The sequence below is a fragment of the Centroberyx gerrardi genome, chromosome 13, assembly GCF_048128805.1.
Source record: "Centroberyx gerrardi isolate f3 chromosome 13, fCenGer3.hap1.cur.20231027, whole genome shotgun sequence".
Taxonomy (NCBI): Eukaryota; Metazoa; Chordata; class Actinopteri; order Beryciformes; family Berycidae; genus Centroberyx; species Centroberyx gerrardi.
In genome coordinates this window covers 15,670,134-15,687,971 of record NC_136009.1, presented here as the reverse complement: position 1 = coordinate 15,687,971, position 17,838 = coordinate 15,670,134, and the positions used below count along the sequence as shown (strand labels likewise).

Genomic DNA, 17,838 nt, shown 5'->3' with positions numbered 1-17,838 from the left:
TGGTTGCATCTCTACAATGAACGTGAGTGCTATTTACATTCTGTTTTACAGGTGATAAAAATTCAGGATGCTAGACTATCCACCATTTATGCATTTGAGGTTCGATAAGTGGTTTGGCAGAATTTATGTTTTTTTCTTTTTTCTTGAATGACTTCTGTTCATATTCAGAGACTGAAGAAGAATAAAAAGTAGAATAAAGAAAGACCGCAGACTGACCACATACTTAATACTGAGTGCATGGGGAAATGTTTTAACAAAGAACATTGCCAACATTTTCAATCCGAGCCAGTGTTGCTGTATTTATATTTATTACTGTATTTTATCTCTACAAGGACCACAGGAAACCTGACGCCACAATGGAAATTAAAGTGATTGATTTTCCTCTAGATTAAAGCGATTGATTTGTGTCAGGGATCTGCGTCTGAACTGACCTGTGATTATCCTCAGTCTGTCTCTGGCCACATTCCCAGCCTGGACTCTAAGCCCCTCCCCCAGCCCCGAGACTTGCTCCTCCCACTCCTCAGAGTTTGCCTGTATGGAGGACTATGATGTGGACATGGTTGAGGAAGAGGAGGGAGAGGTATTCATAAGGAAGACCGCAGGACATTGGTGGGTGGACTCTGGAGATAATGGCAACTCTGACATTCAGCACAACAGAGGAGGAAGAGGCTGCATGGTGAACAGTCGCAGTTGGGCTGAGGAGCTCCAGGATATCTTTGCACCACAGGCAGAAGACTGCTACAGTGGGAGTCGACCCAGACTGTCCAGCATCTCTGTGAGTGATCTCTCTTTCTCTCCCTCTCTCTCTCTCTCTCTCTCTGACACACACAGACACTGAACGGCGTGGTCTGGCTCCCTCTGAGTCCATTTGCTCTGACAAACACATTCCAGTACACCTCACCCAGTTCTCTCCAGCAGACTCCCATATAATTCTACCTCTTCTCTCAAAACAATGACGATACATATACTAACAAACTGAATTAATATCATATCACACTGTTCCTTGCGTTAATCCATCTCAAGCCAGTAATTGCGATTGAAAGAAAATTACAAGGACAAAAGCTGATAACATAAAAAGCAAGGTGTACTCAACCGCATATTCAATCCTGGGGAATTCAGTGATGGAAAATATGGTTGCTATACATATATGATTATATTATCCATACTTGAGAAAAGATCTAGGCCTAGCGTTGCCACTGAGTGTGCCCAGCAAGAGAAATGCATGGCATTGTGGGATTGAGAATGCTAGCGGAGGATGTGTTTGGCCTCTGAGACCAGAGCTTCACGATAATGAAAGATGAAGGATGACTCAAAATGTTATCTTGTTTAATCAGCCGCTGCAGCATCATGACACAGCACAGTGGGACCTAACTGTGTGTGTGTATGTGTACGTGTGTGTATGTGTGTGTGTATATTTGTTTTTCTGCATGCACGTGCAGGCAAGTGCCCCTGAGCCTTGTCTCTCTATTACGGCTCATCACACTTGAATCTTTGATGTGGAATGGGAGAGCAGGAGATTCCTTTAGGAGACAAAACAAATGGATGATGTGCAATTAAAAATGTACTGCTCTCAGACCAAATGAACAGATGCGGATGCCATGTCAATGTTACTCAAAACTGCTTAGTTGATTTTATGTGCTGGAACATTTATCAGATGAGCTATTGCCGAACAGCCACAGCCTCTCTAATGGTGTTGTATTGCAGTGTTACAGTCTCATTTATCAGATTATGTTTAGCTTGGCCTTCTACCGCACCATATGGCTCACCTCACTAGGCAGCCAAGCACTCTGTGTGCATTTCCCTGTCTCTGTAGATCCATAAGCGTCTGTCTCCTCTTATTGTGATGCAGTTCTTTTTTCTAGCATCTGCTATTTGTTCTTTTCCTCTCACTAAAGGAAAGATGAAGTGATGATAGAGAAAGGATAGAGGGAGAGAGAGAGAGAGAAAGAGAGAGAGAGAGAGAGAGAGAGGAAGATGGAGGCACAGATAACAGATCTTGAAAGCAGTGGCAGTGCTGAGCAGAGAGCAGAGTGCCCACATAGACCTATCAGCGCCACACAATCTCTCTCTGTCTCTCTCTCTCTCTCTCTCCCCTCCCTCCTCCATTTCCCCCTCCCCTTCCGTCTCTTCCCACTCCTTCCTCTGGCTCCCTCATCCCCCTCCTACCTCCCCGCTCTCTCCTCCCCTCCCTCCCTGTCCTCTCCTCCTTCCCTCCCTCCCTCTCCTGCACGTAGCTGCAGTATATGAGAGGGTCTCCAGGGTCTAGCTTCACTGCAGTGTAGAGAAGGGCAGGGCGGCTCTATGTACGATGTGCTGAAGAATGGTGCACCAGGAGAAACGCGTTTACCAGGTGTGTGGATTTGTGTGCGTATGTGCATGTGTGTTTTATTTTGAGGTGTAGCACCTATATGTATGAAAATATTTATAGGTAATAGCTATCCACCATAGGTGTGTGCTGCTGCTGTAGGTGAATCAGCCATACTGGATGAGTGTATGTGCGATTGTTACGGGTGAGGGTGTGTTCATATGTGATCTTTACCTGGTTATCTGTATTTTTACACCTCTTCAGTACATAGTAGAGTACCTCATCTGTACATATAGATGGTGTATGTATAATCATACTATACTGTGTTTGTTTTTGTAGTTTCTCATGGATACAGTATGAGATTATTCTGATACATTTACACTGATGATAAGTAGTGTGTTTTCCTCTGGAAGAGTAAAACATTTTGCGTGTTAATATGTTAGTGTTATGGTATGTTTATGTGTTTGTGTGTGTGTGTGTGTGTGTGTGTAGACAGTCTGGCTGGTCAGTAGGACACCTGACTTGCTGTAGTGGAGGAACAGGAGGCAGAGCGTTGGTTGGAGAGTGTAGGCAGACAACTGTGATTTATGCTCTTACATCACAGCCTCATCTAATGATGCGTCACGAAGAGAGGGCGAATGTATTAGTGTGTGTGTTTGTGTGTGTGGAGATGGTTTTGTGTGTGTGTATTTGTGAGAGAAGCACTGCCAATTTGGACTGTTATCTACATCATGGGTTATTGAGGATATCAAGAGCTGTTGTGTATATTTTCATGGCATATGTATTCTTGCATGGTGTTATTCTATGGCTGATAGGGAATGTAGTTGTCTGCGTGCGTGTGTGTGCACACCTGTGTTCTTGGGTTTGTGTGTGTGTGTGTCACAGGCAGAGTGAGTAGGCTGCCTTGGGAGATATAGGCACTTGGCACAGTCCTAGAATATAAATATACTTTCCCCAGTGAGGTGCCAGAATAGAAAACCATGTCGTGTCGAAGCAGCATGTTGTTCAGCGGTTCTCTGCAGTGAGACTCGAAGACGGAGAATGTACGTACTAGAAATTTCATACAGCTCTAATGGCCTACCTAGAGGAAAATGTGTTTCGTCGACAAAAAGACATGAAATGAGGAATCTAGGGAGAGGGGAGCTATTTTTAGAGTGGAAGGTGAGATGAACTGAAAATGATAAATGATGCTGAAGATCAGAGAAGGAGAGGGAGCTAGAGAGAAGAAGAAAAAGAGAAAAGGGAGAAAAGCAAACTAGGACAGTGAAACTTATACACAGCATGTCTGATCTAACTGGAATAAATGGGAGGAGGAGAGAAAATGACAATCAAGTGAGACAGATCGAGTGCAAGAATTTGCCAAATACGAATGCAGGATGACGTGGCATTTTTTACTATCGTCAGAATGACGTGGCATTTTTAACCATTAAATAGATTAGCTGCTATCAATTGATGATGGACTGTTAATGGTGAGCAAAAGGACCAGTATTGATCGCCTCACAACAATTAGCATCCTGTGACGCAGGCTGTTACAAAAGACCTCAAAGTGTGATGAGTTAATTTTTTTGTTACCTGCTTTACTCTTAATGGGCTAAATTAAGATACTGTACTAATGGTTAGGAAGGCCAGTAGGAATGTACATATCCCTTTGTTATTAGATGAGCTGTGGTTGCTGTATGTGAAATTTCTCCATAGTACAATAGCATTCTTTTTACTTGTTACTAGTTGTGTGACTTGTCTCATGATTATGCTTTAGTATGGTATTTTGGAAGATGTATTATGGTGGTTGTCTGTTGATAAATATAGCATGTTCAAGTAACAGCTCAACATTGTTTTCTTTTTGCTTGCCTGTCTATATTCATTGTACCATTTTAGACAGAAAAAAAAATATATATATATAATGCAGAGGGAGGATACACAACCTGCTCTCTTTAAAAAATATTCAACATATTTCTGGTCAGTGAACCTACAACTAGGGTGTCTTAATGTGTGAATGTGCAATATTTTATGCTTACTGATGTAGACATCCTGTGGGGTATATATAGATTAGTGTGTGTGTGTGTGTGTGTGATTACACACATGTCTGTAGATGTGTATGTGTTTGTGTATCTGGCTTGTGGCATTCATTGTTCTTTCTTGACCTCTTGGCTCATTCGGTCAGCAGTGGTTTTCCACCTCTAGCAGGAAATCAGATTGCATGAAATTGCTCCCTCCATCTCTCCCTACATCATCCATCCCACTTTTGTCCCTCTTTTCAGATTCCACTAAGCTTTCTTTGCTTTCATTATCAAGCTTCTCTTCTCCTGTCTTCCTCTTCTTCTTCCTCTTGACCATCTATTCCCTTTTTCACTTAACTGTGTCTGATGCAGCCATGGCAAACTCTCTGTTTCTCTTGGTTCTCAAGAGCTGCTGACTTGTCAACATGAATCATAAACATGACAAATGTCAGTATACCATAATCATACTAAACATGTGTATTGCTGCATAAGTATCATGGCAAAGCTTATTTGTCTCTCTACCTCCACTGCCTTCGAAATAGCTTGATATAATTGGTATGACTCTTAAGAAATTTAATATTTTTGTCTTTCTATCAGGCCTGAGAATAATGATACTAGTCTATGAATCAGAAATGGCATTGTTATCATTTTGGTACCATACAAATATTTCTAATATAATTTAAATCGATGTATACACTTTATATACTGTATATTCCTCTCTGTGGGTCCATCAAGCAGAGATAGCATTACTATTGCAGTGCTTTTATCAATATTCTTTGTATTTATGTACATTTTTCCCTGTGTGTCTGGCAGGCCCAGCGCAATGAGAGAGAGTCCATCAGGCAGAAACTTGCCCTTGGCAGTTTCTATGACGACGAGCCAGTCATTTACACCAGCTGCAGCAAGAACGGCCCATCCTCTCGGTGGGTTTGGATAGTGTGCTTGTGTGTGTGTGTGTGTGTGTGTGTGTGTGTGTGTGTGTGTGTGTGTAATAGGGTTCAATCGATATGGGTTTTTGAAGGCTGATACTGATATTTTTGTGTTCCAGTGACCGATAGCCGATATTTTGTGTGAATATTCAATATCTTTAAAATTTTCCATTTTCAAGCCAAAAAAATCAGTGTTTCCCACCTGATTTTATTCTTGGCAGGATGAGAAAGCCTCTGAAACAGCTTTTAGACCATGGGACACCAAAGCTCTCTATTCAAACTCATACTAATTACATTATTTTAGGGTTAGCAGCTAATGCAGGGTAACCCACCCCACCTATTCAATGGCAGGGAAACTTTTTTATTTATTTATTTATCCTTTATTTAACCAGGTGAGTCCCATTGAGATCGAAATCTCTTTTTCAAGGGAGCCCTGGGGCAAGTCAAAAGCTGCAGCCAATACACAATGACAAAGAGCAACAAAACAAAGACACAACAATAAATAACATAATAATACATACAGTAAGTACAACAACTGTATCACATTATGCAATATCCATTTAGCGTGACCTATTGTAGTAAAATGAGGAGGAAGGGAAAGAGAAAGGTAGGGCAAGGGGGGGAGGAGTAAGAAAACTCATCTCCCTGCATCTGACTCCCGCTTAGAAGAGCAGGAGACAGACACAGAATAGAATGGGAGAACTAGGGATGAGGATTATTGAAACGTGTGCAACTTTCAGACTTAATTGATTGGAGCAGACCTTTAAAATCACCTATGGGAATGAGAGCATCTAACTTGGCATCCTTCTGAAGGAGGATCCAGCACCAGGGGGCAGAGTAACTGACTGCCATCTTTCCAAACTCAGTGGATGGGCGTGGTACAGTAAAAAGCAATGAGTCAATTCCAGTTTAAGAGACTGCAGAGGTAACCAGGGAGTCTACCTATAATGGCTTTGTATATAAAGGAGTGCCAGTGGAACCATCTACGGAAACCAAGGGAGGCCAAACCAGCCCTCTCGTAAAGATGGCAGTGATGAGTAAGGGATTTAGCATCTGTGATAAAGCGTAAAGCACTGTGATACACAGTATCAAGGGCGTGCAGTGTGGTCGTAGAGGCATGCATAACATCTCCATAATCAATCATTGGCAGAAAAGTAGCAATAACCAATTTCTTCCTGGCCTGCCAGGTAAAACAGGATCTATTTCTAAAATTAAAACCAAGTTTCACTCTCAGTTTTTTCACCAATTTTTCAATGTGAAATTTAAATGTAAGCTTCTCGTCAATCCATAAACCTAGGTATTTATAGGCAGAGACTTTCTGACAATGGTGGAAATAGTCTGGGAGCGAGATTTGGTGAAATAACATGACCTTAGTTTTGTCTGCGTTTAAAACCAGTTTATGATCAGCGAGTGTGGCCTGTATCATGTTAAAAGACTGCTGGAGATACTGGGTAGTTTGAGTTAGGGTGGGGGCAAAACAATAAACAACCGTGTCATCAGCATAAAGATGAATTTTAGAATTTTGCACAGCTGAGCCAATGGTGTTTATGTAGATTGTGAAGAGAACTGGACCGAGAATGGAGCCCTGCGGGACCCCCCTCCTAACCAACAAGGGTTCCGAACTGTGACCATCTGCCAGAACACTCTGGGTTCTGTTAGAGAGATAGTTATTAAACCAACTAACAGCATTAGTGCTCAAACCAATATCCAAAAGTCTCTCAAGCAGGATAGAATGATCAACTGTGTCGAAGGCTTTTGACAAGTCAATGAATAGGGCAGCACAGCTCATTTTCTTGTCAAGAGCTTGGATAATGTCATTTAGCACCAGAGTGGCCGCAGTGCTATGTTGGGCCCTAAAGCCTGAGCAGAACTTAAAATATTTTGCTTTTGCAGAAAGACCTTAAGTTGAGCATTTACTAAAGACTCTTAGCGAGTACAGAGAGCTTAGAGATTGGGTGGTAATTATTAAGAACAGAGGGGTCCCCCCCTTTTAAGAGAGGCAAGACAAAGGTTGATTTCCAAATATCTGGAATGGTATTAGTAGAAAGAGACAGATTAAAAATGTGTGTTAAAGGTTCAGCTATTATGTCTGCTGCCAGTCTCAAAAGAGAGGGGTCAAGACCATCAGGACCAGATGGCTACCTAGGGTCAATTCCTTTGAGAACCTTGAGCACCCGGGAAAAGGAAATGTACTCAAAGTCAAACCGGTCCCCACCAGTGGGGGTGGGGACCGGTGGGGACCGGTGGGGTTAGTGAGCTAGCACCACCCCCTCTGTCCTGGAGGGGAGACGACTCAACATCACCTCCTCTGCTCGGAGGGGCGGGTGAACCAGAGAAGCAGTCACCTGCTGGGGGGAAGGGAGAGACATAAGCATTAGAATCAGCGCTAGGATAGGTGTGATCAAATAGATTCCCTGCATTAATAAAGTGTTGGTTAACAAAATCAACAATGTCACCTTTATTAGTAATTGTCTGAGCATCATGAACAATTTGTTGGGGTAGGACAGTAGAAGCAACAGGGTTTGACAGGGATTTAGTTGTTTTCCAGAATTTCGCAGGGTTGTTTAAATTATCAGAGATTGATGAGCTTTGTAACAGCCGACGACTGTTAGGTGAGACGTGGAAGACAAAGCAATCTTGACTGACAGAAACTCAAAGAGCTTAGGAGTCGAGATTGATTTGGTAACTGAGCAGCTAAACCTAGACACCTAGACCTTCACAAAAATGACAACACCACCACCTTTACTTGGGCGATCAGTACGAAACAGATTGTAACCATCAATCAGTATAGAGGAGTCAGAAACAGATTTGTTCAGCAGGTCTCGGACAGAACCACGATATCAGGGTCCGAGGTATGTACCCAGAGTCTAATTAAATCAATCTTGGGAACAAGACTTCTAACATTCATATGTAGTAAACCAAGGCCATTTCGTTCTTTAAAGTCAGAGGGAGTAGGCTAGATAAATTGGAGCAATGGAGAGTTGGCCCAGGGTTTGGCTTAACATGTCCAGACATTAAAAGCAACAGGGTAAGCAAAAATCGAAACTTTAACTTAAAAACTTTACCAGTAGAGCTGTGGCGCGCGTCATTACACATGGCGTAAGATTGGCCAGGGGGTATAAATGCATCAGAATTTACTAAAATAAAATTGCCTGGAGCACAAACATTGCATAAAACATACTTAACAGCAGGCCTTGAAAGGTTATTAACCAGGGACAAATGAGACATGGTACATGACCAATGCTGATATATGGTATGTGCAAGTCGGGGTTCATTGTCATCGTAGACTGGGCTATATATGAATATGTTAAGAGTCAACAATAGGAGGGCAGTGTGGAACAACCAGTCTTTTGATAGGAACATTGTGTGAAATGTGGACATTTGAGCAGCCGCTCCAGCAGCCGTCGCAGCAGCAGAGTCTTCTTGGAAACAGTTCTTGACCTTATTGGTTCTTTGGGGAGCTCACCTCCCGCAGTATAGGCCGCTCAACTGCAAAACAAGAAACTACTGCCAGTAGGCTGTTCACCAACAACACACAATATCCCCTCCAACAATATGTAGGTTTGATGAATGAGTCCAACAAAACACCCAAATGCCCACTCCAGTCACACCCGCACACATCAACTCCACTAACACCAGTGCTAATGCAGAGTAGCTGGTTCCACCAGCCGGCCGCTTCACGTCACTGCTGCTCTCCACTCTTCCAACACACATGCAAATAATTGGGTAAAACTCACCAATTGCCCGGGAGTAGACAAGCCCTGTCTATCTCCCAGTGTGTGTGGTGATGTGCCTCGTGGAGAACAATCTGCGACCACCTTGTCTCGTCCGCTTCGTTTCGTTTCCTCATCTGCTTCCGGTGTTAGTGCTGGCTCCGCTTGGATAAGCAGTGGCTGGTGTGGGGTGCAGCGTTCGGCCCCGTCCTGGGAATGTGCCTCCAGCAATTCGAAAACAGGCAGCCGCCGCGGAAAATGGAAATCCGATCCAATCCACACCGGGCGGTGGACGGAAGGCTCAGCCGAGCCCTCAGTTTCGCCGAGGGTGCGGTTGTGTTTGTTCGTTATACTTTGACTAACATAAAAACTGGAGGCCTTAAATGTACTTAAGTGATTTATTTGCTACATTCAATGAACTAGACACTGATCTAGGAAACTTATACAAACATTTACAACTTTTCAGTACCCTAAAGCACACGGGTTCACCTAAGCTGCCATCTTGACTGTGAGTATTATATTATCTCGAAAAAAAAACTGTGGGATAGATTAAGAATTGGTGTATTAAAAAAATATATATATTGATCAATTAAATAAATTAAATAAAACCTATAATAAAATGAAATTAAACCTGCAATGAAAATAAAATTTCATTGCAGTTTTTATTGACTGTTTGTATGTAGCTGTGGTCAGTGAGGAACCTCCATTATATCAGCAGTGGACCACATGACCTGCTGATCAGTTCATGATCAGCTGATCATGCATTCTCAATCATCAATTCAGAATGCATGGTAAATTCCAATTCAGTTCCTGGAATTGGAATGTCACCCAGCTCTAAGGAAACAGAATTGGAATTGGAATGACAGGAAACAGAATTTAATTCCATTAAATTTCATGAAATTCCACTTCTAAGAGAGGTTGTCTTGACTTGCTAAACATTATAAATAAATTATTAGGAATCAAATAAAAGACAGTTCAACAAAACAAATACATTCAATCACAATGTATGTATTATTACATGTTATGCATCAAATACCACCTGAAGGGTACCTTTAACATTTTATGATATTCAGTATTTATAATATAAAACACTACATGTAATCTCAGATATGGGGTAAGAAAAAACAAGAAAACTTGGAATTTCACAGAATTTCATTTAATTAATTTCTACTTACTGAAATTCCAATTCAATTCCAATTCTGTTTCCTGTAGGATTTTTCAAATTCCAATTCCTCAGTTGAATTGGAATTGATGTGTTCATTCATGAATTCACCCCCAACCCTGCTGCTGATATCCAATATTTAATAAAAGGGCACTATACATTGGCAAACCAATATATTGGTTTAACCCTCTTTTTTTTTGTGATCAATTGTTTTTAATTATTTATATCATATAATAAAACAAGGATCATCAGAACACTTCTATTTGGTATATGATAGTACATAGTCGTAGACATTACACCTTCCCTAAAATACACCATATATTACTTGCCTCAGGTATTAATCAAGGTGATGGTATGCAATATTCAGATATACATACATTAAACAAAGTAACAACAACAAAAATAAATAAGTAAATAAAAATAAAACAAAATATTAGTGAGGCAAGACTAAAGAGAAAGGAGAACACATGAGAAGAGCCAATGTCAAACATAAGGTAGTGTTTCTGGCTGACCCATCAACCCATTTTCCAGAAATCCATTACTTTCGGACATTCCCATATCATGTGAATATATGTCCCTGGCTTACCATAAGGGGAAAATGAACAATTAGGAGATTGAAGTATTTTCATTTGGGAGAGTTTCCTAGGAGAATGATAGAATCTGTGTATGAACTTATAATGAATGAATTGGTGATCGAGATTCCTTGATGAAAGAATGCTATTTGACCATACTAACTGCCAATTAATATCTAATATAAATGGTGATAAATCTCGTATCCACAAAGTATTTAAGGAAAGGGCTAATTGTTTATGTTTTAAGATGAACTTATAAAGGTTTGAGACCACTCCTTTAGCAACTTGTTTGAGGATTTTAGTGATTGGATGAAATCCCAAACTACTCCCCCCTAGTACTCCATAAGTACGCAGTGCGGTACGTAGTTGCAAGTAGAAATTGGAGTATCTGTGTGCCAGATATATATTGGAGTATCTGTGTGCCATTTACTGGTGGTAAAGTTTTGGTTTAACCCTCTTATGTGTGCGGGACACAGACTTTGATGTTTCCAATGAAAAAAAAAACGATTTTCCACTTTCTCTTGTAGCATCAAGTTTTCTAATTGTCTCAGTGGGGATGGTTTGTTTTCCAATATCTACAACAGCTTATGATCTGCCTAGATGCCAAATATAGACTTGGTGTTTGAGCATTTGACAGCCAGGAGAGGGAGCAGTTCAGCAGCTCAGTTTATCTATGAGCTAACTGAAATTATATGACATACATACTGTAAAAAGTGTGACTAACATTAGGTCCTTTTTGAGGACCTCTTTGGAACAATGAATCCTTTACAGACAGCACAGTGTAATGTGGGCGAGTAAGCCAATGTGTGTGTGAGTGACTGAATGAGTGTGTGTGTGTGTGTGTGTGTGTTAGAGAGAGAGAGAGAGAAGCGGAGAATGAGTGACGGACTTAATCGACAGACGTGTACAGAAGGAAAGCAAAAGCTTTCCTGGAAAGCCACAGCAGTGTTTACAGTCAGTGCCAGGGACTGAGTCATTTACTATCAGCAGTAAAACAGGAAGCATAGACGCAGTAGGCACTGCGGAGGTGGCATAGTGGTCAACCTCTCTTGCATAAGTAGCTAAGACTGAAACTGATGCCCCAGCTTAGCGTGTCAGATGACGTAAGACATAATTTGGAAGAAATTGTCATGGTGGCACAACTTACACATGAAGGGTTTAATGCCAAAATGAGATACGCACCATTTGAAAAATGTGGCACCAATTATTCCAAAAAGATTGATAGCAAAATTTAAACAAATTATGACACTTTTTAAAGAATAGTAGGTAATTTAATGTGTTGGTTCCCAAAATGATAACATATATCGACTGGCTCTGATGTATGTTATAGACTTTTAATGTCAACCTACAGGATTTTTTTCTCCCTAAAATTGACATATAGCATTTTGGAATAGAAGTCTTTATATGTACAGTAATTGATGCGCTTTCTCATACAAATACACATGTACATACACACGTGTACACAAATACATGCACATACGTACACACACACACACACACACAGTGGAACTAGTTGCATTACATCACATAAACAAATGGTTGACCAAAGCCACTAGACCAATACGACTCTTACTATTCTTTTCATGACAGCTTTGGACTCAAGCACCTGTGTAGCACTTTGACTGTTTCATGGAACGGGGCGTTATTATTCAAACAATGGGGAGCGCCCCTCCATGCTTGCCCCTCTCTGCTCTCTGCTGTTTGAGGAAGTGCAGGTCAGCATGTGGTCCAGACCTCCTAAAAGAAGAAGTGACCCCTGATATCAGTCCGATGCTCTGATTGGAGGGATCAGAGTCACATGACCTTCATTGGAGGTGAAGGTGCCCCCTCTTGGACTTGCTATGAGGTGGAAATTCCACCGCCATCCCGTCCGTTCGTGAGATCTTGTGTGGGCTACTGTTCTCATCCCCGTGTCAGAGGAGGGTTACTGAAGTTTCCGAGACTCTCAAAGTGTTTGGAAACTCAGTGAATGAAGGTGCGTGTTTTGAGTATTTGAAAAGGCTCGCAAAGGTTGAAGTTTCCATGGCTTCTATGTAACTGCAGCAGAGTGATTATGTCATGCTGTGGATTTAGGTGTTTCATTATACCTTTTAGTTCCTGTTGTTCCCTCTACACGAGATCTACATTTCATTAGGTCATACTTAGTGACGTTACTGACATCATTTCAGGAGATATCAGTTAAAGGGAATAATAATGATTTTGACATCGTTTCACATCAACTTGTTTGCATCAAATATTTTTCCCTTTTGTTTTAAAAATGTCTTTGTTTGCTATACAAAATTAACACCAGCATGACTTTGTGGAAATATAGCCTCATATCGACTCATAACTTAACATAACTCCCATAGCACTCGTGTGTTTTCTAGGTGCTACATGTAGTATTTTTAAACATCAATATATCATTGTCAAATTAATTGTGATACCTTGGTATAATTACTGTAAATAAGTTACTGTAAAAATGGCATTGCTCCACATACACTTGTTTTGCTTCTTTAGGCAAAGGTTTTCTTTATTGCTGTACTGAAAATGATAAACATGTTGGAAGTGATTCTTCCGTTGACCATCTGCCTTTGCCAGAAACATAAAGCTTGAGCTCCATTTGCAATGTAATAACAGCAGCCCTCTTCCTGTTTTGTGCCTTAAAGCAATCTTCTTCAATTCTCCTCTCTCACACTCTTAACTCCTCGTGTCTCTCCTGCCCCCCAGGCTGCAGAGTGGGGTGAACCTGCAGGTGTGTTTTGTCAATGACAGCAGCAGTGACAAAGACAGTGATGCCGAGGACAGCAGGACAGAGACCAGTCTGGACACGCCGCTGTCACCCGTGGTACGCACTCTTAGATTGTTTGTGTGTGTTTTTATAATTAGTTTTAGTGTAGTCCACTCATTCCTTTTGTATTAACCAAGTGTGAGAACCACATAGGTTATTATATCATTATATCACTTCCTCTACAGAGTAAGCAGAGCTCGTCTCTATCGGACCGGGACACGGCGGAGGAGGACTCGGACCCGTTAGATGACTGCGGCGGGTTCTGGCGGGTGCAGCGGCGGCTCCAGGAGGAGGCGCGGGTGGCTCTCGCTCTGGCGCGACCCATGGCCCGCATGCAGGTGGAGGTGGAGAGGCAAATCCAACTGCACAGACGTTCACCTGTGGCCGATTTGGTTAGTCAGTGAGAGAGAGAAATCAAGGGGTTGGAGGTGTGTGTGTATGTGTGTGGTGGGGGTTCCTTGACGTTTTCTATCTTTCATCATGAGATGATTTCAGGAAATGATTTAGGGTAATGAAAGCTATATCTATACTATATGTGAAGGGGAAAAACAAAGGAAAAACAAAGTGAAAATGGAAACAAATGATTGACAGTAAGTTTCTGTTACAGTAACTACAACACAATGCAGATTAGGTAAGGGACTTGCGTGGTCCAAGGAGAAGGTCACACAGGGTTTATAAACTATAGGGGTGTGTGTGTGTGTGTGTATGTGTGTCCTAGACCAAGAGAAAACCCCTATGACTGGTAAACAAATGAGACAGCCCCTATGACTGGTAAACAAATGGGACATTCTTGAACCTACTTCCACAGAACAGAACTTTGATAAATATAGAGCAAAACTAAAGACTCTCAGGCATTTTGCACATTTGCAGATAATAATTCCCAATATGTGTGTGTGTGTGTGTGTGTGTGTGTGTGTGTGTGTGTGTGTGTGTGTGTGCCTGCGCAGCTACCACATCTGCCCCACATCAGCGAATGCTTGATGAAGAGGAATCTCAGGAGAGGAGACATGAGGGACATGAGTCTGGGCCAGCTGCAAGTCATCACCAACGACTTACACTCACAGATACAGAGTGAGTGGAACAGACACACACACACACACACACACACACAATCACACACACTAGAACATACACACAAATTGGCAATGCCGATGCTGGTGATAGTGTCAGTGTTTCATGGGTAACCAGTGCCAGACTGGGACACAAAAATTAGTTGAGGATTTTGACCCCAAGTCCAACAGGCCTCCTGCCCCTCCATCAGGATTCTACAATTCTACCATTTCAGTGGCACAATGTTCCTAAAAATTGGTATCTTGAAAATTGACAGAGGCGCAAAGGTGCAACTTCAAGTTCAAAGTGTGGACATTTTCAATTACTTTCACAGATCACGCTCCAAAATTCCTTTCCTGTTCTCCTACATTTTTCACTTGAGCCCCCAAAATGACCCCCTCCCCCCACAACAGTGCACGAGTCTTTAGTGAGTCGCATCCATAATGTACAGTAAAGACAGTTTGGTTGTGTTTGTGATGCAGGTCTAAATGAGGAGCTGGTGCAGTTGCTGCTGATGAGGGACGAACTCCATGTGGAGCAGGACGCCATGCTGGTGGACATAGAGGACCTCACCAGGTAACACCCCCCCCAACCCCCCCACCCCACCCCACCCCACCCCCCCCACCCCCTCTCTGGCTCTCTATCCAACTCTCTCTCTCTCTCCAAGAAACCTTTCACTTCACTTCTGTACGCATCTGTCAGTGAGCCAAGTCCTTCTCTCTCTGCGTCTCCACTGCACAGTCCGGTAAAAACTGTACTTTGAGATGCGTGTCCTGTGTTGTAACTGATCGAATGTTTTTCTTTGTCACGACAGGCACGCCCATAGCCAACAAAGACACCTGGCAGAGAAAGCCGTCTCTAAATAAACAACCTGTCTAAATGTGTGTCGGTCTGTCCCCCCCAACCTCGCACTCCATCGACTGTCACCGGTGTCACCAATGAAACTCCATCTGTGCCGACTGTCTCTGGAGAATTAACACAGCATATTAACACCCAAACACACACACACACACCCACCCCAGGATGTTGTCAGAGGACATCAGGACGTTTAGAAGAAGCTGAGTGATCACTGCTCTTGTTGTGGCCGCAGTTCATGCAGGCTTCCTGCTCCCATCCAGCGTGATTGACCATGCCATATTTCATAGAATTAGGGAATCCTCTTGACTTAATTCCATCCCTAGCTCTGATTTACCTCATCACGGTTTTGCACGGTATGCTTGTGTATGTAAATGCTGGGTTGGAAGGAGAGCCTGCACCCCCTGTCGCTCGCCTGTCTAAAAGAGGGTGAAGACCGCCACAGAGGGACCACACCCGACCGACTGGAGCCCATCACCCATAAACTTTGTGTCTTTATTGATAGTCTCTATAATAATCCCAGAAGGAGCTATCAGTTTGTCTGTAGACTGCCCAGTTCAGCCAGCTCCACGCTTCTTCTATCACTTAAGGGCGCTGCGTTATAGCCGTTTAACAATAGAACTCAGTAATATATTCCTACTATCTGAGCTGTTGCAACACACAATAGAAACACTTATCTGTGCAGAATTTGCAGCTTTGCTTCACAATGGTGTTTAAATGTTGCAGCAACTGCACCATACAAGGTCTTGTATGGATCATTTAGACACACAAATGGATGTAATTGAATAGCTGCTGTTGCACAATTTCCACATGCTTTAATGTGATGTATTTAGAGCTTTATTGGATATCATTTTGAACTTTATTTAGCCAAAATGTCCTTTGTCAGGATGTATTGATCTTCTTTCTGTCTGTGTGATAGACAAAATCAAAAGATATGGGTTCAGAAAATATATTCTGGCAAGGTTAAAACTAAAGGGGAGGCATGATAAATGTCAGTGTTGGCCCAGTCTGTATTGTTTATAAACAGTAAATAAAAAATACACTAAATATGCTATACCCTATTTATTGATGCACAATAGAGTCAAAAGTTAGGGCCTAAACATTTTACTATTTTATCTGTTCAGAAGGTTTATGGAATTTATGGACATATATGTGGAAAAAAGATGCTTTATTAGATGGATGAACAACATGCCTTGTTGTCTGGCTGTGTTTAATAGTGTTTTCACTCTCATTCTCAGCTTTTTAAGAATGTCATTTAACACTCTCTCTAAGTTAAACTCTGCTTTCTTTTTCTATTGTAAAGTACACTTCCTTGATAAATGTACTGTATAACATTTGTGAAAAAAAATCTAATAATAAATGTTTCAAGTGTGTTGATTGTGTCTTTATTTGGTTGTTTTCCATGATGTTATCTTATTTTAAAAATAATACATGAGGGAAGCCGTTTCATCAAGTGCAGCATGGGAAAGTGTGTCCCCCATAGAGATATAACACAATCATATGTTATATCTCTATGGTGTCCCCTCTCAGTTTCATTCACACATCACAACATTTACAACTTCTGCTTTATAGAAGACACTTATGTAACCGAGTTTTTTCAAGAACCAGAATGATGGAAAACCACAAGCTGGAGGAGACACAGCTTGTGGGGAGAGAAACTACCAAGACGTGGAATCTGTTACTGGATGTTTGTTTTTTTTTATTAAAAAGTTACTGATGCAAAAAAAAATAAAAATAAAAATCCTCATAGGCTGATTATACAAAAAACGCATTTGACACATTACTTCTACGCATATGGATTAAGAAACCATCTCCAGTGGTCATATGTTACAAGCATAATACCACTTAATTTACAAAACTGTATTTCAAGAGTTTTAAAAGCTAAATATTATATACACAGATCAAATGTCAACACTAAAACATGGGATTGTTAATCATTTTTTTAATTCTACAACTGATTGATATACATCTCCAAGTTCAAATGGTTAGCTGAAAATTATTAAAACTGTAAATGGCTCATTTAACTTTATATGCAATATTTTTTTTTATATTTACATGGAAAACATTTCTATGGAGAAAATTACATTTTTTTCCATCAATTTTTTCCATCTAAATCTATAACATTCTAATTTCCCTAAATGGAGGGTATTTTTAATCTCTATTAGATTATTCTACATTCCCCAATCTCTCACTATGTTTTCCTCTAATTAACATACAATATGTTTTCCTCTAATTGAACGCCGAAACTCCTCGCCCTCGTTGGAAATGTCATCTGTAAATAGTCAACAATTATGTCACCTTCAGTGTTAACCTCAAGGTCAGTGTCAAAGCCTTTTACTCATCGGTGTTCGTGTTAATTCCAGTTTCACTAACACATTCAATAATGGCTATCCCAAATAGGAAATTACACAGCCTCCACTGGATCACTTTCAATTTAGGTGTCAATACATTATTGTGTGTATTGGTGAGGAAAATCCCTGCACCGGCC

At 41.3% G+C, this 17,838-nt stretch overlaps 1 protein-coding gene across 1 annotated transcript; it reads left to right on the top strand.

The window, feature by feature from the left end:
* Positions 1-2,284: 2,284 nt before the first annotated feature.
* Positions 2,285-16,627, top strand: LOC139931593 (schwannomin-interacting protein 1). The gene is made up of 7 exons (XM_071925140.2): positions 2,285-2,350; positions 5,116-5,225; positions 13,385-13,502; positions 13,631-13,837; positions 14,393-14,516; positions 14,978-15,071; positions 15,310-16,627. Exons 1-7 carry the CDS (start codon positions 2,321-2,323, stop codon positions 15,359-15,361), a joined length of 735 nt encoding a protein of 244 aa, XP_071781241.1. The 5' UTR covers positions 2,285-2,320; the 3' UTR covers positions 15,362-16,627.
* The last annotated feature ends 1,211 nt before the right edge of the window (positions 16,628-17,838 follow it).